The 24,453-nt window shown below is 35.1% G+C and overlaps 2 protein-coding genes across 2 annotated transcripts in view; one reads left to right on the forward strand and one right to left on the reverse strand.

The window, feature by feature from the left end:
- Positions 1–5,114, reverse strand: part of Argl (Argininosuccinate lyase) — a 48,996-nt gene extending 43,882 nt beyond the window's left edge. Inside the window, exons 1-2 of the mRNA XM_089242520.1 lie at positions 4,958–5,114; positions 1,264–1,371 (exon numbers count right to left, since the gene is read on the reverse strand). Of these exons, the coding sequence (XP_089098646.1) occupies positions 1,264–1,371; positions 4,958–4,981 (132 nt within the window). The 5' untranslated portion in view covers positions 4,982–5,114. The remainder of the gene's footprint in view (positions 1–1,263; positions 1,372–4,957) is intronic.
- A 9-nt stretch (positions 5,115–5,123) lies between these two features.
- The window catches only part of LOC149075232 (uncharacterized), a 95,553-nt gene continuing 76,223 nt past the window's right edge, over positions 5,124–24,453 (forward strand). Inside the window, exons 1-4 of the mRNA XM_089242519.1 lie at positions 5,124–5,586; positions 7,328–7,446; positions 14,784–15,306; positions 18,679–18,892. Of these exons, the coding sequence (XP_089098645.1) occupies positions 7,332–7,446; positions 14,784–15,306; positions 18,679–18,892 (852 nt within the window). The 5' untranslated portion in view covers positions 5,124–5,586; positions 7,328–7,331. The remainder of the gene's footprint in view (positions 5,587–7,327; positions 7,447–14,783; positions 15,307–18,678; positions 18,893–24,453) is intronic.

Raw genomic sequence — 24,453 nt, forward strand, 5'->3', positions numbered from 1 at the left:
TATCCCATACATCTTTGGATGTAACACAATTTTTTACTTGTTTCAGTTCTGTAGGGCTGATGATAAGCAACAAATCAGATCTTGCCTCTAGATCTTTGTCAAGCCATTTTTGTCTCTCCTCATATTCAGCTGGTTCTGTGATTTTCCCATTCACATAATCCCACAGTTTACTTTTAATAAGTTAAGCTTGTGCCTGAACCTTTCAGGTGTCATAGTTTTCTTTGGATAGTGGCTGTAAACAACTTGAAACTCTGGTGGTTTCCATTTTAATATATTTATTCAGACTCACTAACTTGCATTAAGTGAGCACTGGTCCCCATAACCTAAAGTAACTTCAAATATTTTATTTAGACAGGAAAAATGGTAGTACCTCCATAAGGAAAGACAAAGAGAATACAAAATTACAAAAGGTAAACAAAAAGAACGTTGCTACACATATGTAACATAATACACACTCTGAGGGGTGAACAAGATTAAGTGAAATACTATTGTGGGACTACTAGATTAACAATAATTACAGTACACGTTACAGTATTTAACCTTTTTTTTTTAAACTTTGCAATGTTTTTTCACTCGCTCACAGAAATTTGAACTTCATCCTTTTTTTTTCATGTGTGGTTATGAGGCAGAAATCTTGGACAGTTTAGGATACAAGGGTTTTGGACAACATGGTAAAACCTAGCAAATACTTTGGTTTTTACTGTGTCTAAAACCTTGCTGATCCTAATTTGTATTGATTATTCTTTAATTTCTGACATGTAAACTCTTTTTAAGAATTAATGAGAAAAAATTTGATGAAGGTTCAGTTTTGACAACTTAAAGTGATAAAAACTGATATCAACAAGACTGGTTAACACCACCTCTTGGTCGAAACTCATACAACCCTGATCTAAGGCCAAGGAAAGATTAAACATTGATTCTAAACAGTGGTGTTGGAGTCAGGGATGCTTGAGCACCCATAATGTATTTTATACCACACATCAAAACACAGATAGAATTCAAAGCACCCTTCAGAAATCAAAAAGTTTCCCATATAAAACTCAAGTAGAGCACTCACAGGTCTAAATCACTTCTGATGCCCCTGAGTGTAAACATCAGCCAGACCAGAGTAAGAAATGAAATAACCCCCTAAAAGAGAAAAAAAGATGACCCTACAACCACCCCCCAAAAAACCATGTGTACTCTACTGATTGCACATTTAAAGTAATAGAATGAAAAAACATCTAAGGTAAACTTTGAAAAATTACAAAAAATGTTTTTTACGGTGATGTCTACGTTCCACAGTCGTTGGTCAAAAGAGATGGAATTATTGAATTGCTCCATAGACGGATCAAGTCTGCCTGAAAACCTTCCACCCCAAAGCTTAATTTCCTGTAAGATAATGGAAATTAATGTACATAAATATTGAAAAAAAATCTGTGTTCGTCTGATTTTGCAAAAAACAAAAAAAAAAAATTACTATTGCAACCTAAAATTTCACTTACATTTAATAATATGATTGCTAGTAATGCTAATACAAAGTCATATTTCAGACTTATAATCTTTAAAGAAACATAGAAATAAAGACAGTAAAATAAAGTATAATATAAATACAGTAAAACCTTGCTACAACGATACTCGATACAACAATAAATCCCTCTAATCCTTGTTTGGAATTAACTATCATCTAACGTTAAGCTCTCATCGATACAGTGATATGCTCTACTATGATACTATATGGGGCGGCTTAAGCGAGGAGTGTGGTGCACCTGGTGGGCAGCAAGTGATAAGGGGAACCATCTTAAGCTCTAGTTAGACACCAAATTTGAGAAAACTTTTCAAAAGTAAAATACATATAGCATCATGCTTTTGATGAACCATATTTTAACAATGAATATCTTGAGAAAACGGATAACCTGGGACCATAATACCAGAAACAAGAATATACATACTATGTCACACAAGGGCAAATGTGCATTCTAGTGAACCCACCCAGTAACTTTTCTGGAACGATTGAATATATAAACAAAAGAGAACTTTGGCTTCTCACTTGTCCTGTCTCTGGAGTACCGAAAAGTCTTTGCAATAAATTTTAGTAAACGTTGCCTTATTATTCTTGCTCTTTGTACTTTGGTCCAAGCAAGTCAAAAATAATTTTTCTTATGACTTGAATAGGAACATCATCAATAGCCAAATAAAGAAAGTCAATGAGATTATACTTTTGCTTAATGGTTCTTAAAGTTTTTTAGCTGCGACCCCCAAAATCCACAACACAACCAACTTTGCAAAGACATGGGTCTACTTTGAATTTTAAAATGCCAATTAAATATTCCTTTTAAAAAAATGTTTGGTTTTCAAAATTAGCTCAACAACAGCATTTATAATGAGTTTAAAAAATCGGTAAGTTGACTTGTATACTCCCCCCCCCCCCGGAAGTCTGCGATGAAAACCCAACTTTTTACGTATCGACTGTGGGAGACTCTTTTGACTAGAGATCAATATAAGAGAGATTTTCTTTAGATAGTTCTTGATAATTTCTTGTGCCAACAGGTGTCACAGAATCCACTAGGGATATCTCTTTTGGATTTGATTCTTACTGATTCCAATGATATCAATGAACATGTATCGATGGGGAATGAATTTTCTTCTAGTGGTCAGTGTGTTAGTTTTGCATGTAAGTTTTCTACGGGTAAAACGGTTAACAAGAGATTTGTTCCTTATTTTTGTAGAATTAAGTATAGGATATTCAGAGAAAAGTTGGCAAATATTTTCAAAGATCAATTAGAATCATTTGGGGTGGTAAACTAATTGGCAGAGCTCTGTTTTATGTGCCGTCATATCTTTTGTTCATAAAAGATGTGTTTGTTCATCGTAACCCCCCCACCCTGGTTCACAAATAACGTGTATAATCTTTATCTTGAAAAGGAAAGGGTATTTAGAGAATTAGTAGATGGAAGCTTAGACCTGATCGCATAGAGTGATAAAAGATGAAAGTTGAAGAAAGCAATTAGAGATAGTAAGAAAGAAGTGGAATCACATAACATTGGCACAGACCCAAAATAATTTTTTAAGTATGTCAATAATAGATGCAAGGTATCTGTTGGTCTATTAGTCATCAAAGGGTCTAGGTTAGAGGGCAACAAAGCCATGTGTAAGATATTCAATGATTTTTTTCACGGCAGAAGTTTTCAATAAAAAAAGTGTTGATGGGGGAAGTCCTTTGGCTTTTTAGGAATTTATCTGCTAGCACCAGGACCAGATGACATTTATCCAAGGGTCCTTAGAGAATGCGCTAATGAGCTGTTTTTACCAATTGCACAGATCTACGAGAGTCGTGTGGTCAAGGATATCATCTCAAGGGATTGGAGAGAGAAACTCGATACACATAGTTCCTATCTTTATATAAAAAGGGGTAGTAGGGAAATCGTCGCAAATTATTTGCCCAGTGAGTTTAACTGGTTCCCTCTCTAAAATACTGGAAATCATCATCAAAAAGTGACGCGTGAAGTTGATAGAGGATAATGTTTTGTTGGCGAATCAGCATGGGTTCAGGAAACATGTCGTGGGTAACCAACCTCCTTTGTTTCTATGATCATGTAACTAAGGCTTTGCGCAAAGACAAAAACCTAGATGTAGTCTATCTTGATTTCCAAAAGGCATTTACCCCCAAAGCAGAATGTGCCGAAATCTGCGACGTACATCGCAGAACAATTCGGAAGAATTTGTAAAAAAAATTCAAAAAACACTATTACGTGTATGGGGATTTTTACCGCAGAACATTTCCAGTCAGCCGACATCTTGTCGCAGAACAGTACTAAACATTCTGCTTTGGGGGCATTTACATGACATTGGGGGCAACTTATTGAACTGGATAGAATTGTGGTTGCAGGCCAGGTCACATCGGGTCAGGCCCATAGCAAGAAATTTCGTTCGAGGGGGATCACTTTCATTTCGGGAAAACCAAGGTGATAGAACAATAGTTTTGGCCATCTTTTTCCCTTTTTTTTCTCTCATTTTCTCACATTTCAGGGGGACTAAACCCTGAAGTCCCCCTCCTCGCTACGATCTTGCAGTGGGTTATGATAAAAAGGAAATTTTCTGATTGGACAGTCGTAACTCAGGGAAATATCCGTGGGCCCATACTCATTTTCATTTTTATCGATAAACTTTATCAGGGAATTGATGAGATTGTTAGCAAATTTGCAGATGATGTTAAATTAATGGGTGTACTCTACAATCAAAGTGATAGGGAGCTGCTCCAGGCCAATTTAAATTGGATTGCAGCATATGCAAATGAACAGATGGATCATGACCTTCATCTGTGACAAGTGCATGGTTGCTCATTTTGGTTCGGACAACCCACGGTTCACTCAAGAGAAAAATGGGGAAACTATTCTCGATGCAACTAGAAGCACCGATTTCAACGACGCAACTAGGCGCTGTTCGCCCTTGCCTATAGTGGTTTTGGAGACCTTATCTTTAGAAGGATATCTGAAGTCCATACCACACGCTATCCGTATTTAAAGAATGACAACCATATATGGACCAACCTTTCTATGGGCAGATATTTTAGTTGTTTATAGTTACTTTTTCTGGCTAAATATTTTTGGGTAGCTGTATTTAGACCATGACAACCATAGTGTTATGGGCTTTTTTCTAATACTATTTATTTCTTTTTTTACTTTTTTCCAGTCACCTTGTTGGGCAATTTGCCTGTTGTGATTGGTTGCTGATATTGAATTTGAACAATGAAGTGACAAAAAACTGATGTGTACAGCAGGGTCGGACGGGACAAATCTATAGTCTGACATGCCCACTGGGCACGTGTTTAGTCGAAAATGCTAAGTGTTGGAAATTTGTCCAGCCCTTGTGTACACAGTGTTTACATAAATAATTTCACCTTGAAAGTCCGACACACCAAGGTCACTTTTTATCACTGAAGCAATTGTTTCAACGAAAAAGGAGAAACAAAACTTACATCTGGCTTCTTAGCGGAACTCATGTTCAATTCTAATACATATGCATAAAGTTTCTCAAAGAATTAAATTTAAGATTTAATAAAATGTAAAAAAATCAATGATGTCCTTTTCAAGTGAATAAAAAAGTTATTTCACAGTTCCGGGTTACAATTTTGACTACTAGATGGCATTGACATCCCACGTGGTTCTGTATGTCAATACTTTTTAGGGGGGGGGAGAAATTCATAATCAAAACAATTAATTAATTAATCTACTGAATCAACAGAATTATTTTTTTGAAGTTCAATCATTTCATTCGAGATTAAAACAAAATTTCAGTTAGATAATCTGGACATTGACACGACCTCATTTACAAAAAAAAGAAGTCGCGAAGGTTGAAAACTAGTGTCGGCAATGCCTCCAATGTTTGGAATAAATCTTAGCACCTGGGAATTTTGACGTGCCTAAATTTAAATCGCCCAAATCTTGGATTCTCTTCTCGCTGAAGCAATTCGTTGTCATCCCATCGCCGATTTCAATCAAAACAGAGTCGTCAATTTCCGAGAATCGTCACCACAACTCCATTTACATTTAGCGCGACTTGGTTAGAGGACTCGTAAAAAATTATTGCTGCACTTCCTCACTCTTGGTATGTGTTTGTTTTTTTTTCTTGGGTGTCTCTCTCTCTCTCTCTTTGATCAGATCCCAATTAAATGATGCTCGTACGCTTTGGACATGTCTAAGGAAATTTTTGAAATGTCTCACTTAAATATTGCTTTGGGATGAACTCCAGTTAAATACTTCTCAAAATAACTCCTTGGAGCGTAATTGATGCGAAACGAAGTGCCTCAAATACTGCGAAAGTTGTCGGGATGTGTTCAACCAATCATCTGGACAATTTCTCTTTCCCCCCCCACCTTAAAAGTTTGGAGTTGAAAAAAATATATATATATTTTACTGGTTAAAATTATATTATGAATACATTGAAATTGACTTCATCAAATTCTTAACTGTGTTTTTAAGTACAATAAAATTATTATTAAACTAATTTTAAATTAGTTTTCAAAAATTGAAATGATTAGATCGAAAATTGTCACTATCTCATATGTAGTTGTAACCAGATGATTAGTTAAGTTTATTTGAGTCTTTTAGTAAGTCTCATGTTAACTTTTCTTAGCCATGTGTTTTTTCCCTTCTTGGCATTGTGCCAGGTTTTTTTATACTCTTTTAATATTTACATGTTTATATACAAATACCACAACAGACTAAATGCCCATTCAGGTTTCTGAAAAAAAGATGCCCCAAAAAAATATGGATGTTGAATACATATTTAAATCAGAAATGCAGCAACCCAATGAAAGCTTTAAAAAAACCAATAATTATGATAAAATATAAATATATTGCCCTTAAAAATCATTGATAAGTATGGATAACTTATCCCAAAATGTTTATCATATCATCTCTTTTTAAATGTGTCGATCAATCGTGTTAGAATGCACGACCCGGGAAGTAAGCTATTGCTGAAGATTATGCTCTCCTGTAGATAGATAATGTGATTTTATCATACCCTCACATTACCTAACATTGTTAAGAAATTAGCAATGTTGGAATCATCTGAAGATGATGTAGAAGAAATAGAATGACAGACGCGAGAAAGTAGTGTCTAAAACTATTTGAACATTTTTAAAGTACTGAACAGATTAAATAAATTTTTTTCCCTGTAAACAGCACAATGAAGGAAAGACATTGGATTTAGTCTCTCAGCGTAATATTTCAGGACTTTCAATACTCTGCAAATTCCATCAATCATCAGTTTTTCTCAAAAAAATATATATTTAGTATGCAAACTTTGCGTAATATTTCTTTCGTAATTTTTATTGGGTATCTGTGCAATGATTAATTACTTTCCTGACTTCAAACACATCTTATATTGTCAGAATTTTGTTCATTTTCAAATAGTGAATCATTTCAGTTATTGATATTACTGTATTTTAGTTTCAACAGTAACCCCATCAGATATGGTCACCCTTCTTTTACGGACAAATTTTTTTTTCCCGCAAGTGTTTGCAAAAAAAGAGGAGTTGTACAGTATTTTGTAAACACTAGTGCGTTAGAATTATATAAATAAAAGTTGGAAGACTGTGATTAGTGAATTGTTTGAATCTCAACTGGCTTAAAAAAGTAATTTTTAAGGTAATGTCCTCCATGATTAGAAACAGATTATTATAAATGGAAAAAATTGAAAATCATGAAGAGATTATGTTTTAATTTATACAAGTTTTTTATGACTGTCATTGAAAAACATAAGTTAGATGTTTCATTTCAATGAAACATCTAACAGTAATATTCAAGAATATTATGTGGAATTTTTTTTTCTGTTTCTTTCACAGTGCGATGAGCTCCAAGAGTGGGATAAAACCTCTCGGGAAGCCACCTGCACCGAAATCTGCAAAATCCAGTAATTCTAAAGAGACTTTATCACGAGCATCATCCCTAGCAAGTGTAACAGGTAATAAAACATGATTATAACTGAGGTTATGCGCAAGAAACTGATTGAATCGTTAAAAACTATGCATCTTAAAAAACTGGACATTTTAAAGATAAGCAATTTGTGTCATTAAGGAAACGTATGGTCTGGATATTATGCTGAGGTGAACTCGAAAAGAAAAGTAATCTGATCTTTGATGGGACTTGAATCCAGGTCCTCTTGCAAACTGGACAAGCATGCTACCATCTACACTCGAGATAGGACCCTACCTTCCTTATTTCACGCACTTTGGCACGAGGGAATGAAGTATAGACATTAGTAGCCTCTCTTAACTTCAACACTTGGTCTCCAGGTGGGATGTGGAGAGAGATAGATGGCTCTTTTCTCTGCCCGTGCAATAAGGAAGGCGGCAGGTTCATGTCTCTAGTGGTGTGAATGGTAGTATGCTCGCTGGTTCGCAAGAGGGCCTAGGTTCAAGTCCTGGTAAAGACCAGATGACTTTTCAGAGTTCACCTTACCATAATATCTAGAAAATTACCTTGATATTTTGGGATGAGGAAAAAAATCATCTATTCTAATTTGTGTCATTATTTAAAATTATCAGCATTAGGGTTCACAAAAAACTTGATAAAATTAGCATTTTGTAATTATTATTATTGTTGTTTATTCTTAATTGTGTTAGTATCACTGGCAAAAGATTTGAATATCTCCATATAAATAAAGTTATCAATTAAATTATGTGATGAACTTTGAAATATATTACAGATCAGGGTCGGCAGGTTGACGCTTGGTAGTTTTTTACCATTTAAACCGTGGTTTAAACTGTCATGGCAAAAACCCGAAATATTGCTTTTCAATATAAAAATTCCCATTACAGATACACACGTTAATTGCCTGCATTGTTTAAAATGACTGTTATACAAAGAATAAATACTTATTATGATTTTAAAATAATTTTCTACTCTCTACAGAATTATTTTGTACAATTATATGTTTTTTTTTCTTATAAAATATGCAATTTTAATGGAGCATACAGGGTGTCTACCATCACGGGAAAGTCACAAAGCACGGAAGTCCCGAAAAAATCTCAAAATTTGAGTGAAGGTCACAGATTTTTTGGATTCTCCAGAGATTTTTTTTTTATTTTCCTCCTAAAATCTAGGCTTTGGAGAAGCTGTGGCATTTATTTATACAATAAAATTGTTGACCCTGGAGCCTATACAAGAGGATGTGATTGAAAGTGACAAAGATATTCTTTGATATTGGACAAGAAACTAGTGATAGTGGCGGTTCGACAATATAGCTTAGGAGTTTGTTCCATTCACCAATGATATGAGGAAAGAAGCTGTATTTAAAGCAGTCTGTGGAAGCAAAAATTAGTTTTATTTTAAGAGAATGGTCGAGTCTTCTAGAGATGTAGGATGGTTTGGCTAATATACTGGAGGTATCTATGTTGAATTGACCATGAAAAATTTTATAAAACAATGTTAAACGAGAAATGAGATGAAGATTACAGAGAGAGGGAGGAGATGAAGTTAATTTTTAAGTTCAGATATGGAAACGAAAGATGACCAGCAGTCATGAGCAAATCAGGTGGATTTATTTTGGATTGATTCGAGTTTGTCTATATTACTAGAGGTGTAGGGTCCCAGATTTCAGTGATGTAAGAAAAAACGGGAGAGATATAAGTTAGATAACAGGGTAGTCTGATATCCCGAGTGGAGTGTTTAAGGTTGCGATGGAGGAAGTAAAGTTTTTAAGGAACTTCTCTGGTAAATAACGTTAAATTATTGATGGAGTACGAGTATTCAAGAGAAAGAAATTTACTGGTAACTTTCATGTGAACCATTTTTGAGATATTGATTGGTATTTGCCAAAAAGAACACCAGTTCACGATGGAAGCCAGGTTATGTTAGAGAAGTTCTTGATCAGATTCATGGTGAATGATATAGTAAATTACACAGTCATCAGCAAATAATCTAGTGGTGCAGTTGAGGGATTCTTGAAGGTCATTGATGTAAATTAAGAAAAGTAACAGGGGGAGGACCGATCCTTGAGGGGTCCCAGATTTTACTCAGGCAGATGGGGAGTTATGATCATTAAAATGGATGAACTGTGATGTTTCAGGAAAGCCTCCACTCAATTAAGTAGTTGTACATTGAGGCCGAAGTTGGAGAGTTTAAGAAGTTTATCATGGGGAACTTTATCAAAGGCTTTAGAGAAATCTAGGAAAACGATATCAGTGTTTGTAGATTTATTTCGAAGGCTCCCAAGAGGTTGTGGATGAAAAGGGCCAATTGAGAGGTAGTAGAGAGAAATTGTCTAAAACCATGTTGGTTGGGGGGAAAAAAGTTGGAGGAGTCTAAGTGGATACAGATTTCTTTTGCTGCAATATGTTCAAAGATCGTACAGCAGGAGGTGGTGATTGCTATTGACCTAAAGTTAAGGGGATTGGAAAGGGAACCCGATTTGCAGATAGGGATAATTTTATTGCTTTTCCAGTCCTTAGAGGTAGTATTTACATCCAACGACTGGAAAATAACTCCAATCAGCAGTATTTAGTGAAACATTAAACAGGATTAAAAGATAGTCGGAGACTTCATCAGCACAGACTTTAAGAATGGAATTTGAGATGTCATCGGGGCGAACAGAATAGGGTTTCAGTTTTTTCAATAATTTTAGGATACCCTGTATAGAGAAAGATATTGGGGGTGAGTTGTAGATAGAACAAAAAAAAAGAGTATTGGGGAGGGGAGAGGTCAATTGAGAAAACTGAGCAGAACGCTAAATTGAATTCGGCAGCCATCTCTGAAGGAGAAGATGTATGCTTATTTGAACTTCTGAGGGAAGTGATACCAACAGATTCAGGTCTAAGGTAACTTCAGAATTTTGATGGATTCGTTTTTAACTAATGGGGTAGAGAACGAGATAGGTATTTGGTCTTTTGGGCAGAAATGAGGTTTCTGAGGTCTCAGGTGGAGGCTGAAATTACGGATTTGAGTGAATTGGATTTGTTGAATTTATATTTGAAAGCGATGCGGTGGATTTTCTCCTTTAGATGAATAATGTCTCTGGTGATCCACGGATTAAAAAAATACTTAGAACAAACTTTTTTAATTGGAACTTTAGCGAAGCATTTGTCTATAATACATTTAAAAGAGGTCCAGAGAGGGTGTGAATATTGTTAGAAGAGGACATGGATAGGAAATCATTGAAGTGAAAGCGAAGAATATTTTGCATAAGTGGATAATTTGGAATAGAATGGAGGAGGGAAAAGTTAATGACTGGGATTTTATGATCAGAGCAATCCTTTAAGATGGAAGTAGAAAGGATTAAAATTCGACTGGAGGTAACGATAAGGTGTAAGGTAGGGCTGGAGTAAAAGGTGGTTCTTGTGGGTTCTAAGATGGATTGGACCAAATTAAATTTAAGGAAGATATCTAAGACTTTATTAATTCTGTGATTGCCGGACAGGGATTCTATATTTTTCCACCAGGAAGATTTCAGTCTCTGGAAATAATAATAGAATGTGTATTGGAAAACTTTCCAAGAATAATTTCCAGTTCAAAACGGTGGAAGTCTGGAGAGGGAAGTAAAATAGACAGAAAAGATGGCAAAAAAAGTTGGGAACAGTTGGGTTGAAGCCATTCGGCTCCTACAATTTTGAGGTTGGAATCTAATAGAATTTCAGTTAAAGGGATAGAATTTTTGAAAATAAGTGAGACCCTGCCTAATGAGAGTTTGTCTTTTCGAAAGACATTGTATTCAGGTGGTAAAATTTCAGAATTAGAGATTGTATTCAGGTGGTAAAATTTCAGAATTAGAGATTGTATTATTTAGCCATGATTCTGTAACTCCCAGAAAATGGGGATTATGGATGAGTAGGAATGATTCAAGAAAATCTGTTTTATTTTTTAGACTGTGAGTGTTAATAGTTCCCAATTGAAAGGTATTATTTTTTAATTTAGAGGCTGTATGGACGGAGGGGTTCCTCAGGGTGAGTAGCGTAAAGGGGGCACCAAAGGGATATGGGAGGGGAGGGAGGGCAAGGAAGGGTTCGAAGAAGCATGAGCGGGAAAGATGGGAAGAATCTCGTTAATATTGGGATCCCAGACATATTTATCATTATTGATGAGTGTAAAATTGTGAATAAGTTTTACTTTAATGTCTTCATCACAGAATTTTTCACTGGCCCTCCAAATTTGACCAATTGACATGCAATATTTCTTCTTTCAGGTTTTATTTATTCTGTTTTTTACCCAGGGCAGACATTATATGAGTGGGGCAAAAAAACTATTTAGAGTGGATGAACAAAAAATAACTTTACTTTTTCTTTGATTGTTTGGACCTTTCAACATCTGTAATGTTCCCCCTAAAGCAGTGTTCTCAGGGTCATTCTGGACCTTCCACAATTTCTTCAACCGCTTATATATGTGTATAGATATAAACACCTATCTGTGTGCGTGTTATAAAAATAGTGCATCTGCTGCACTCTTTTTATAACAAGCACACAGATAGGTGTTTAAAAAGTTATTTTATATCATATATGTAAGCCTGATTTCTGTTATTTAGTTATCTAGATAATCACTGATACTTAAAACAATACCCTTATTGTTCATAGCATTAGAATATATCTAGCAATCAAAATACTAAATTTTACGACTAAAATGTTCTTTCATTTGGCAGTACTGACTTGCATATATGATGTTTAAGAAACTCCTGTAACTTATTCTTAGTGCAAAAATAAGAATAACTTACTTTTGCATTTAAGTTTTGACTATTTAAGTTTGACTATAATATGGTATATGTACTAGCATTTATGCACTGGCGAAAAATAAAATCCCAACACATTAAGGAGTTGTGCTAGATAAACAAAATTTGGGAGGCGTGTTTGCACATCTGAAAGATGACGCCCCCTATACAAATTTTGCACTAGGCTAATAAGAGTGGTGCTAGTTGCGGCACTATGCATGCACTCACGTTTCCTTTAAATACTCTATGTAAACTTTGTGAACTTCATTTATTGTCCGGATTGGATATTGTGAGCTATGTTTGAGTCAAGAATGGCTTTAAAGAGACGAAGAAGGCCGTGTCAGCTTACTGAGTTTTAATGAGGCCATGTTATAGGGCTACGAGAAGGTGGATTTTCTTTCCGGGATATTGTGGAAACACTTGGCAGGGATGTATCCACTGTGCATAATTGTTGGCAGCAGTGGCCACGGGAAGACACTGTCTCAAGAAGACCGGGGTCCAGCGGGACAGAGGCCACTACTGAGAGGGAAGTTCGCCGCGTGGCTGTGGTGCATCGTACTGCATCTGTAGCAGAAATTAGAGCTTCTGTTGTCCTCAGTGACATAGTGAACTGTAACAAATCGATTACTTGAGGGACAGCTCCAAGCCATACAGCCTGTACCGTTTATTCCATTAACTCCAAATCACTGCCATCGGCGACATCAGTGCTGTCAAATTAGAGCTCATTGGAGGGCGGAGTGGAGATCTGTTGTGTTCTCAGATGAGAGCTGTTTTTGTCTTGGTAGACACACTGGACCTACACCAGGAGTTTCAGAATTTCTTATGACAGCAGGAACACTCTCGTCATTATTCCTAGCTTCTTGACAGCAAATTTACACGTTAGACTGGTGATTGAACCAGTTGTGCTGCCATTCATGAGCAGTATTCAAGGGGATGTTTTCCAACAGGGTAACGCTTGTCCTCATACCGCTGAAGTCACCAAATGCGCTCTACAGAGTGGCGACATGTTGCCTTGGCTCCTGCGAGATGACCAGATCTTTCTCCCGTCCAACATGTATGAGACATTATTGGAAGACAAATCTAGCGTCATCCATAACCATCATTAACCATTGTTTTGTTTGTTGTGTTGTTGTTTTTTGTTGCACCAAATGTTTTTTGTTTGTTTTTTTTTAAATCAGTCATTTTAGGTTACTCACTGATTAACTAATAATTGAGTGACATAAACTAATTTCAAACGTACTGTTGCTTGCTCCACTCTCAAATGGTTGCTTAAACTGCTCTCAAGTGAAGAAGAGAGAAGACCTCTTCTCTCATTGAGAGTAGAGGGGCTACTGCTTTCCAAGAACATGAAAAACTACTGCACACAGTGGAGACGATAAATTTTGGTCTTGTCTTCTAAAACTCCCATCAAATTCAATTTGAAACTGAAATCATCAATTTCCATTGAATCGACATGTCAAATCAATATTTGATCAAAATATCAATTAAAATATTTTTATAGTTATGGTCACTTATCCAAAATGTTATGTATAAGAACATAATTTGTAAAACATATCTAATCGGTTTTTTCAAATCTTTTAAACAAATCAAGGTAATTCATAAACTTCTAATAAAAATTTTAATCAAATTGATTGAGTCAATTAACTCAAGTAAAATTTTAACTGATTAACAATTGATTGGTCAACCGAATCGATTAATCAGACCAGCCCTAGTTTTAATACCGAGTTGGTTTCTGAAGTCAAAAAACCTAACCTGATGCCCTATCACACATATTTTAAATAAACAGCTCTATTTTGCTTAGCAAATTTAACACAGGTAATCAGTAGTTTAGATAAAATGGACCATAAAATATTATCTGTTCTAGACTTTTTACGTCAAAAAATTATAAATTGCAAATTATGATTAATATTTTTTGTTAGTTATTGTAATAAATTACTGTTTAAAAATAATATATTGTAATATGCAAAAAGGCAAGTTCATTATGTTACATATGTAATGTGTTAAAAACATTATCCAAAAGCATTCATTCAGGTTTTCGGCATTTTCAACAGTTTGACCGTTTAAAACCAGTTTTGACCATTTAAACCAGTTTTTGACGCTTTTCATGTCAAAAACCCAACCCTGTTACAGATGCAAACTTATCTTACATGTAGTTAGGTAGTTGGTGCTTATTATAACAACCCCACGTTATAGCGACCATTCTATCACAGAGATCGGTAAGACAAGTCCCAAAAGTTTTCATACAATAACTATCTTATATGTTTTCCATTTGATATAACAATCACCCAATATAATGTCTATTTGATGAAATGATGGGGGTCATCATAATGAGCATTGAGAGAGAGAGAGAGAGACTGTATAACATAATATTTTATAATCCTTTTAAACATGATTTAAAGACGACATTCTCATCAAATGGCTACCAAATTATTATTCTGTCATTTTTTATTATTGTAATTTACAACAGTATGTTGTGCAGTACTTAAATAAAAACCACCGATATAAAAGAAAGAGGAAAATATTTAAACTTTTTTGAGATTATACTTGGGATTTCAGGAAGCATCTTGTATATTGTTTGATCTTTAGTAATTTTTTTTCTTTTTCAGATTGTGGGAGAGTTGATTATGCAGTTGGTGACAGAGTGTGGGTCAATGGCACAAAACCGGGTAATGTACAGTTCATTGGTGAAACACAATTTGCTCCTGGCATTTGGGCTGGTGTGAAATTGGATGATACTTCAGGGAAAAATGATGGCACTGTCAATGGTGTGAAGTATTTTGATTGTGAACCATTGAAAGGCATCTTTATCCGGCCACATCGGTTAACGAGAGAGGCTGGCTCTCCACCAACAGTCACAGAGCATGTAGCTGCAAACACTCCCATGACTAGAAGCACAAATACTACTATTAGCGGATTGAAGCAGGGAAGTTCTCGAGTCATTCAGTCGAGTCCATCGAAATCATGCTCACGACTTAGACCTGGGGAAAGAGTCGTGGTCAATTCTGCAACTGGCACAAAATGTGGAACTTTGCGTTTTGTTGGTGCAACCGATTTTGCTGATGGTGAATGGGCTGGCATCGAGCTGGATGATCCTCTTGGAAAAAATGATGGATCAGTTGGGGGGAAAAGGTTAGTAAAACATATGTTGTCAAATAATATTTTGCTTCTAATAGAACAATTTCTTCATCATAATACTTTCTCATTTCCTTAGTCTCATATTTTGCGCACTTTATTAAAATGCTATTAACTAGACATCCCAGTTTGTCTGAGACAGTTCCTACTGGGGGAACCTATTCTAATTCTTAATAACTTTTTGAATTGTTCCCATGGAGAACATAATAATTTGATTGTACTGCTAATGGTAAATAGGGTAATTCCATGCGTGACTTACACTACATCGGACAATTTTTCATTGATTATGGTGTGGATTAAAAAAAAATGCATTCAGCAGTAGAAAAATTTTTTTGTATATCAATACTTTTTTAGATATACATATTATTTTTAGCAAATAAAAAAATATTTTCAAACGATTTATTTTATTTATAAAAAATTAAATTGTGGAACTGTGACTTACACTACCAGAACGGAACTCATTTTTTAGATTTGTTTTTAAACTCCAATTTCTTCTGTTTGTCTCATCGAGGAGAAAATTTGCTGTACTATAATTGTACTCAAATGTTCTAAATTACAGGAAATAAAATTCAAAAGATTCTAACTCAATTTATTTTTTAATTAAATTTATATCACGTGACTTTCACTGTAAGTGAATTGGGATTTACACTACGCAATTGCTATTTACAAATTAAAGCAACAGCTGAACTATATAAACCCATTACATAGTTGGAAAAAAATCAAAATTATCAAATGTCAAGTAACAACTATGGTCAAAATTAAGTTCTGGAAGTTTTCAATGTTCATATTAGTATCAACATCACAAATATCATTTGATAGCGAAGTAAAACAGTTCCCTTTTTTTGCAAAAACTTTACTTTAACTGACATTTTTCGTTTGTCAACAACTTGGCCTGCAAAATACTTCATTTTACATTTTCTTGGAGGTGAAACTAAAATTTGGTTTCACACGGTTGTTTGGCTGTCTCATAATTATGCTGTTCTGTTTGAACTTCTGTGGTTTGCAGGTTTATTTTAATGAAATTCTTTGGTTTTGAAGACACATTAGCTACCTTTAACATTTAATCTGCTATTTTTATGAAACAATGCAGTTTTCTTGTATTAGGGATAGCAAAGATTTCATTCCCTGTCTGGGGAACAAGTGATCTAAGTGACTTTTTCTTTTTCAACTGTATTCTCAGAAATATACAATGAAGATATATTTTTACATATATTCTTTACAGAATGGTAAAGAATATTATATTATACTATATTATACTCTATAATACTATCAACTCTTCAGCCAGAGTGAGTTTATCTTTCTTGCTAATGTATCTTCCCACACTGTGTTTGATGGTTCCACCAACATGTCCTTTTCCATGACCAGTCGCAGTAAAATGTCATTCCATATCCTCCCTGGTTGTAGCATTGCTAAGCAAATAGAATATTTGTGCTTAAAATGTTAAGCAGTTACATCCGATTGATATATTACTTTATAGATGATCATCAGCTGTGGAAAATCACCTTTAATTTTTCTTACAATAGCACTATTAAATATGGTAACAGCATATTTATCATGGTGCAGATAATCAGGCACCGCCACTATTAAAACAGATTCGAAAGTATCATCATAAATAAAGTAAGCCATAGTAGTATATATTGTGCATGATGTAGAAACCCAATGAGCTGACAACTTCAACTTGCGAAAAGAAACTGTCATTTTCACTAAAATCAAAATGCAACAGCAACGTTGTTTTACATTAATATGCTGCAGAAACCTAGGTAATTTTTCTTCCAATTTTGTGAATGCATCATTCAATGTTAAACAATTTTTTTTGTTTTGTGGCATTTGTTTCATCTTTTATCTACCGAAAAACTTGACTTCTTCCTCTAGATGTGTTCCTAAACCATCAATTATACCATGAAATTTCTTTCAGCTTCCACAGTGATCACAAGATTGGTAATAACAGTTTGATTAGTTTCTTCACATATATAATCAGTTTAACTAAATCAAATGTGTGATTAGGAAAACTCATTCCTTCTAATATAAGTCTTCCATGATGTATACACAAACATAAATTTGGTGGTGTTTTGTGCCTCAAGTAGATGTGTACTGGACGACACTCACAAAAATTAGAAAGATCAATCTTGATGTTACAGTTTTCATTTTCAATAATTTTGTATGCTCCTCGAAGAGTCAGGTATAAATATCTTTTCTGTACCTTGGATTTCTTACCATGCCAAGATGAGCCACTGAGTGTCTGTTAGACCGTGATCTGTTGAATCAAACAAACAAATTTTATCCTTTATCAATTCTGTTTAACTTTGTCAATGACAAATTTAATTATGAAGTAAGTTGAACACAAAAAGAAGCATTTAAAAAACAAAATGTGCCACCAATAAAAAAGTGGCTCACAGGTTTTTGCTTCAAAATTTTTCTTTCATCTTTTAATAGTTTTAAAGTTTTTATTGTCATGAGAGAAAGTCAACTGCCACCTTCCTTGTGTGTACTCATAAAAGTGTCTATGCTTTTAGCAAAGTCGACAAAGTTATGAAAATACTGTATCTGTATTGCAAGTAAAAACTATTTTTATTCCTCTTAGAAAAGAGATGACAAATTATCTGTTTGATGATAAACTGTACTCCCAAAGCAGAATATGCCAAAATCTGTGACATACGTCGCAGAACAATCTCACAGTATTTTAAGAAAAAGTGCAAGAAAACTCTATTATGGGGATTTTTACCGCAGAACATTTGCAGTCAGCCGAGGGTTCGTTGCAGAACAATGCAAAACATTCTGGTTTGGGGCACTGTACTGTACTATGCTAATTCATTTTGATACAGTATCAATATTTAAAGGATGTCTAACAAATCAATAATATCTCCATTATTCAAATGTGAAAGCTTGATTTGATTATTTGATGCACATGATTTCCATATTGGTAATTCACAGAAACAAATTTATCTTATAAATTTGAGGTACCACTGCATTTTACTTAATGAATTGAAAAATGTTTTCTCGATTCTATTTTTATCTACATATACACGAAGTTATTGTGGAAATGAATTTTTAAGCCCAAAAATAACTTCTTATGTGAAGTTTAGTAGTATTATTAATGAAAAATAATGAAAATTAATTTTGTTCATACTGCAAAGGAAAAATGCATAAAACTTGGGTAAAATACAATGAAGTACCTCTTTTTTTTTCATATGGATTTTAACCAAACACAGAACTAAAAGCAATGCAATACCTTGTGTTATTCTACCATGTTAAAAATCGGAATCTATGAATTTATCAATTTTCAATATTTTTGAGTGATAATTACGTAATCTTGATCATGACTATTGAAGTTTTTAACTACAATTGTTTCTCTGTTGTTCTTTCTTTCAGGTATTTTGAATGTAAGATGAAGTATGGATTGTTTGCGCCAATGCACAAAGTGTCATGCGTTGGAGGGTCGACCACTCCCAGATGCAGTTCAAATGCTGGATCATTGTATAATCGTTCTTATAGTAGAGAATCCCTGAATAGCTCCGTAAGTTCTGTTGCATCATCAAGGGCCAGTCGAGTCAAACTAGGAATAACATCACTCTCAGGCAGCCAAGTAGGTATCTGTTATTTTATGTAGAGTAAAATTTTATTAAATTTTCATATATTTTTCTTGCATTGCGAGACACTCGTAAACCACGTTACATGTAATCTGAAGTTTAACTCTACTCTAAAAATTAGTTTGTAAAATACAAATTTTTTAAAGATTTATAAATGATGTAGGCCTACAGATGCGAGTTGAAAAATGTTTTTTTTTCTGCAATCAAAAGCATGACAAGCAATTCTTTTCATTAGTCAAGAATGAATGTTTGATGTTCAGACTGCATGGTATGATAGTTTTTCTCAAAGTAGTGAAATTTGCATCTGACGATTATGTACAGTACATTATGGTAGTTACTCAGACATCCATGCTTTAACCAAATTTCAAACTCGAACACTTGCTTAACTGAAGACTCCTTAGCAGGCTAGCCATTCAATTGCTAGACATCAGCTTCACCAGAGCATTTCAAAGTTGATGCTATTCCCTGTATCTCTTCCAGTTTTGAGTACTGTCTGATAGATGAAACCTTAGGGAATGCTGATATGCTTAATGTTGTATGCATGCTACTATACACTTTCTGAATTGAAAGTAAGAAATCAGTGAATATGTCCGTGATGTTTATACTTTTATTATTTGTGGGTTTTTTTTCTGCTGTTTTCCATGTGAAGTTTTTTTTCTGCTGTTTTCCATGTGAAGTTTTTTTTAAGAGATTTCCTCAGAACTTAACTGTACAACCTTTGTAATTAAAAAAAAATTTCTTGTCTTCATTGCCGAGACAGATTTTTTAACTTCTAGAATTCATCAATCTGGACATAATAATGAATTTCAATCAACTGAGCCTGTCCTTCACAAGAAGTAGATCTAACTATTATAAAAGTCCAGAACTCTTTTTTTTTTTTTTTTTTTTTTTCCTGTTACAAATAAAGGTTGTGTAATGGATTTATTTATCACTACATATGTCTGTCCTGGTTTGCTAATTGGCTGTAGACTTTGGCATCTGTTCTAGAGGTCTATTCTGTTTTAGATTATAAATTACTTATATATTTGTAATTCCTTATTTTTTGTTGGCATTTAGCATATACATTTTTTAATGAACATAAACAAAGAAACATAAGAAAGCTAAAGAAAAGAATAAGCACAATATTGGATACAAATACAATGCCACAACAGGCAAAACGTTCAACTAGGTGGCTGAGAAAAAGATGCCCCATAACAAATATGGATGTCATATATTTCAAAAATACAGCAACCCAATTAAAAACTAAAATTGTGAACAATATATACACATGATAAAATACTATACAATGCCCATAATGTATTTATGGTTGTCTTATTCTAAGTATAGATAGCTTCTCGATTTACCCCAACATGTGTACCATATTTCTTTTTAAACGTGTCAATTGTGTTACAATGACCTACCTCTGGGGGTAAGCTATTCTTCCTAAAGTAATTCTTACTTTAAGTTTTCTTTACTATTTCTCCTAAAATAATTCTTACTTTAGGAGAACGCGAAGAGACCTTTTTGAAAATGAGACAAGCATTCTATTTGCTTTTTTGACCACCGATGAACAATGTTCAGAAAACCTAAGCCGCTCTTCAATGAGAATTCCCAAATCAAAGACTCTAGTTGCATCCAGGATAGTGACACCATTCAACTCGCAAGAGAAACGTGGGTTGTTCGAACCAAAATGAACGACCATGCACTTATCAACGCTAAATGTCATGCTCCATTCATTTGCCCTTTCTTCAATCCTGTTCAAGTTGTTCTGGAGCAACTCCCTATTGCATTGATTCCCGATTACCCCCATTAGCTTCACATCATCTGCGAATTTGCTATTGTTCCCATCAATACCCTGATCAAGTTTATCGATAAAAAGTGAAAAAAGTATGGGGCCAAGGACACTTCCTTGAGGAACTCCACTTGTGACATCTGTCCAACCAAAGAATTCCCCGTTCACCATAACTCGTTGCGACCTATCTCTTAACCATGATTCTATCCAATTCAGCAAGTTGTCCCCAATTCCAATCTCATGTAAACGCTTCAAGAGTTTACCATGTTGGTCCAGATTGAATGCCTTCTGGAAATCAAGGGAAACAACATCTACATTTTGGCTCTTACCCAAAACCTTAGCACGTGATCATACAAGCAAAAGAGGTTAGTTACACATGACTTCTCCTTCCTGAACCCATGCTGATTTTCCAACAATACATTATTCTCGTCTATCCACTTCACAAACTGCCTTTTGATGATAATTTCCAAAATTTTCGAGAGGGAGCTCGTCAAACTCACTGGACGATAATTGGACACAGCTTCTCTACTACCATTCTTAAATATCGGAACAACATTAGCAAGTTTCCAATCCCTTGGGACAATACCCTCAGCAACACTACTCCTGTATATTTGTGCGACTGGCCCCAACAATTCATTAGCACATTCCTTGAGGACCCTGGGATAGATATCATCTGGTCCTGGTGCCTTGTTTGCACATATATTTTTTAGAAGATTCAGGACCTCCACATCTTCCACTTGAATATCGTTGAGGATTTTACTACCCCATGCAACACCAGTAGATTGAATATCATTATCTCCATTAAAAACCGACGCGAAAAAGTCATTGAAAGTTACACATGTCTACATTGCTCTCTAACCTAGACCCTCCAATCGAGAGGGGGGCCAACTGTCCCCTTACATCCATTATTGACGTATTGAAAAAATGATTTTGGGTCAGAGCCAATGTTATCTGCCAACCTAGATTCAACTTCTTTTTTACTATCCCTTATCGCTTTCTTCAACTCTTCTTTTATCAGTAAACAATGATATAGGTCACCTCGTCCACATTTATACTCTTTGAATGCTCTTTTCTTTTCAAGATAAAGGTTACACATGCTATCCGTGAACCATAGAGGGTGCGATGTACAAACACGCTTTTTTCGAACAAAGGATATGACGTCGTGCAAAACAGAGGACAGTTTCATACTAAATTCTTCCCATTGACTTACCACCCCTACTGATTCCAACTGGTCTTTGAAAACTTCCGCTAACCTTCCTCTCAAAACATCAAAGTTAGTTCTCTGAAAACAAGGAACCACTCTTTTGTTATCAATCTTACCCGAAGAAAAGTTACAGTGAAATCTGACGATACGATGATCACTGGGAGAAAACTCTTCCCCCACCGAAACATGTTCAACAAGATCCTTAGAACTAGTAAGAACTGTGAAGCCGCTGATAGCAGTGCCCCTAGTGGCTTTTGATACATGCTGATACAAAAAATTTTCGAGCACCAACTTACCAACTTAAAAGAAAGTCTCTTTCATACTGCTCTCCAGTTGAAAGGTTCTAGCGATCAATACCTGGGTAATTGAAATCCCCAAGTAGGAGAACCCTCTTACACTTACACATGTAGGAAATTTAATTATGAAATTTAGCAATGTAGTTTGGATCCCTATTCGGTGGATTGTAACAAACCTCAGCAATAAATTTATGATGTCTTTTGTTCTTAAGTTCAACCCATATGGTTTCAATATCACTTCTCTACACGTTTCACTCTCTAGCCTTGAAACATGATTTCACGTATATCAACACTCCACCCCCCTTTCCTATCCGATCTATTTCTCGAACAAGTATCGTATCCTGAGATGTGTAAGAAAGATTCATCCCTATCGTTTGCCCAAGATTCAGTAATGGCTAATAAGTTCCAGGTACTCCGCAACTATCAGTTTCTAAAAAATCTTTATTACCCATGCTCCTGGCATGAATTAGCAGACATTTTAATTTGCCCTGTGATTTAGTGTCAATCGAGAAGCCATCCAAGTCAGAGGTGGGTCCCCGTCAATACTTGGAAACTGTAAAATAGAATTTGGTAGAACATTCTTTTTCTCGAAGTTTCCACCAGGGTTATATATAGCAGATGCGAGATTCCAGATTAGAGATAGACTGGATGAAAAGTCAGTTGTGATTGAACGTTGAGAGAAAGTTGTTAGCTCTCTGATTAGCTTGTAAATACGTGTAAATTGCTGTTCTGTAAATAAATCTGTGATTTCAAGGAAACAGTTATTTTCCGGATATTATGCTGAGATGAGCTCGGAAAGAAAAGTCATCACGTCTCCGCCGGGACTCGAACCCAGGCCCTCTTGCATACCGGGCAAGAATGCTACCATCTACACCACTGGAGACACATGCATCTGCCTTCGTAATTTCACGCACTGTGTCGTGAGGCGCTGAAGTAGAGGCATTAGTAGCCTCTCTTAACTTCAGGAAATGTCCCCCGGGTGGGACGGTTTAGAGAGATATAGATGGCTTTTTTCTCAGCCAGAGATGCAAGAGGGCCTGGGTTCGAGTCCCGGCGGAGACGTGATGACTTTTCTTTCCGAGCTCACCTCAGCATAATATCCGGAAAATAACTGTTTCCTTGATATCTCTGGCTGAGAAAAAAAGCCATCTATATCTCTCTAAATCTGTGATTGTCCGTCAAACCACTTCTTGTTTTGCAATCTCGAAGTCTTGTGGAAAATTATCCGGAACAATATCTATATAAATGAATTAGATCATATATGTATTGAACTAATAGCTTATTGCAGGGCTTAACAAATCCCTGGTGTCTAAAATTCTCTGTGATTACTAGCTCGGACAAAAAAATTGTACTCTAAAAACAAAAACATCATTGCAACTACAAAAACATTTAATCATTTTGGTCACATCATAGTCATTTTCTGCACTCAAGATTTTTTTCTTAATCTGTTTAGCTCTGGCTCATCAATAAACAAACGGTCTCATAGTATGCCAACCAGGATTTTACCAGTCAAAATTTTCCTGTGTAAAACCAACCATAATGAAGCTTTCTATGTGATTTTGTACAAACAGGTTAGCAAAAAAAAGTTAGGAAGCATTATTCACATTCTCATTGAAAATGTATAATTAATAATAATTTTAATGGTTTTATTTAGGGTTTCTCTCTTCGGGCGAAAATTCCCATTCGCCCGTTCTCAGGAATTTTTTGCTATTTCCCTTTCTCAAAATCCCAAGAAAAATTCCCAGGAAATCAGTTGTGACACATTAATACTGAAAATGAAATATAAAAGATCACTGGAAATACTTGTTGAAAATTTACTTAATCTTCCGTACCTATAGTATAGCATTGCTTGGGAAAAAGATAGGGGGGAGAAGAGAAAAGAATAGATTGAAAAAAAAGTGGAAGGGAGGGGGCCTTCCAGTTTTTTTGTAAAGTGTATTAACAACCCTGCCAACTATGAAATTATAATATTGTTTTGGGGAAGTGGAAACATGAGAGATGAATGAAGGAGATAAGATCTGAAAAAAAATGCATGGTGTTACGATTGCTGTCCTGTTGTGATTGCTAAATGTGTTACAGCGCTCAATAGCTATTTCAATTATTCTATGTGCTTGGGATCTGTCCATTTCTAAAAAAGACGGAAGCTCTGTGCTGTTCTAAAATCAAGCATGCATAATCCTAATATATTTTCCTCACTCATTACCACCGTTTATGGCCTCACTCAAGGGCCTCTTTATCCATGGATAGTAATATCGTAATACCTTCCAATACTTTCTTTCCTTTTCC

The sequence above is a fragment of the Pholcus phalangioides genome, unplaced genomic scaffold (assembly GCF_987345545.1).
Source record: "Pholcus phalangioides strain wild (caught in Gottingen) unplaced genomic scaffold, Ppha-v1.0 ptg000015l_1, whole genome shotgun sequence".
Classification (NCBI taxonomy): domain Eukaryota; kingdom Metazoa; phylum Arthropoda; class Arachnida; order Araneae; family Pholcidae; genus Pholcus; species Pholcus phalangioides.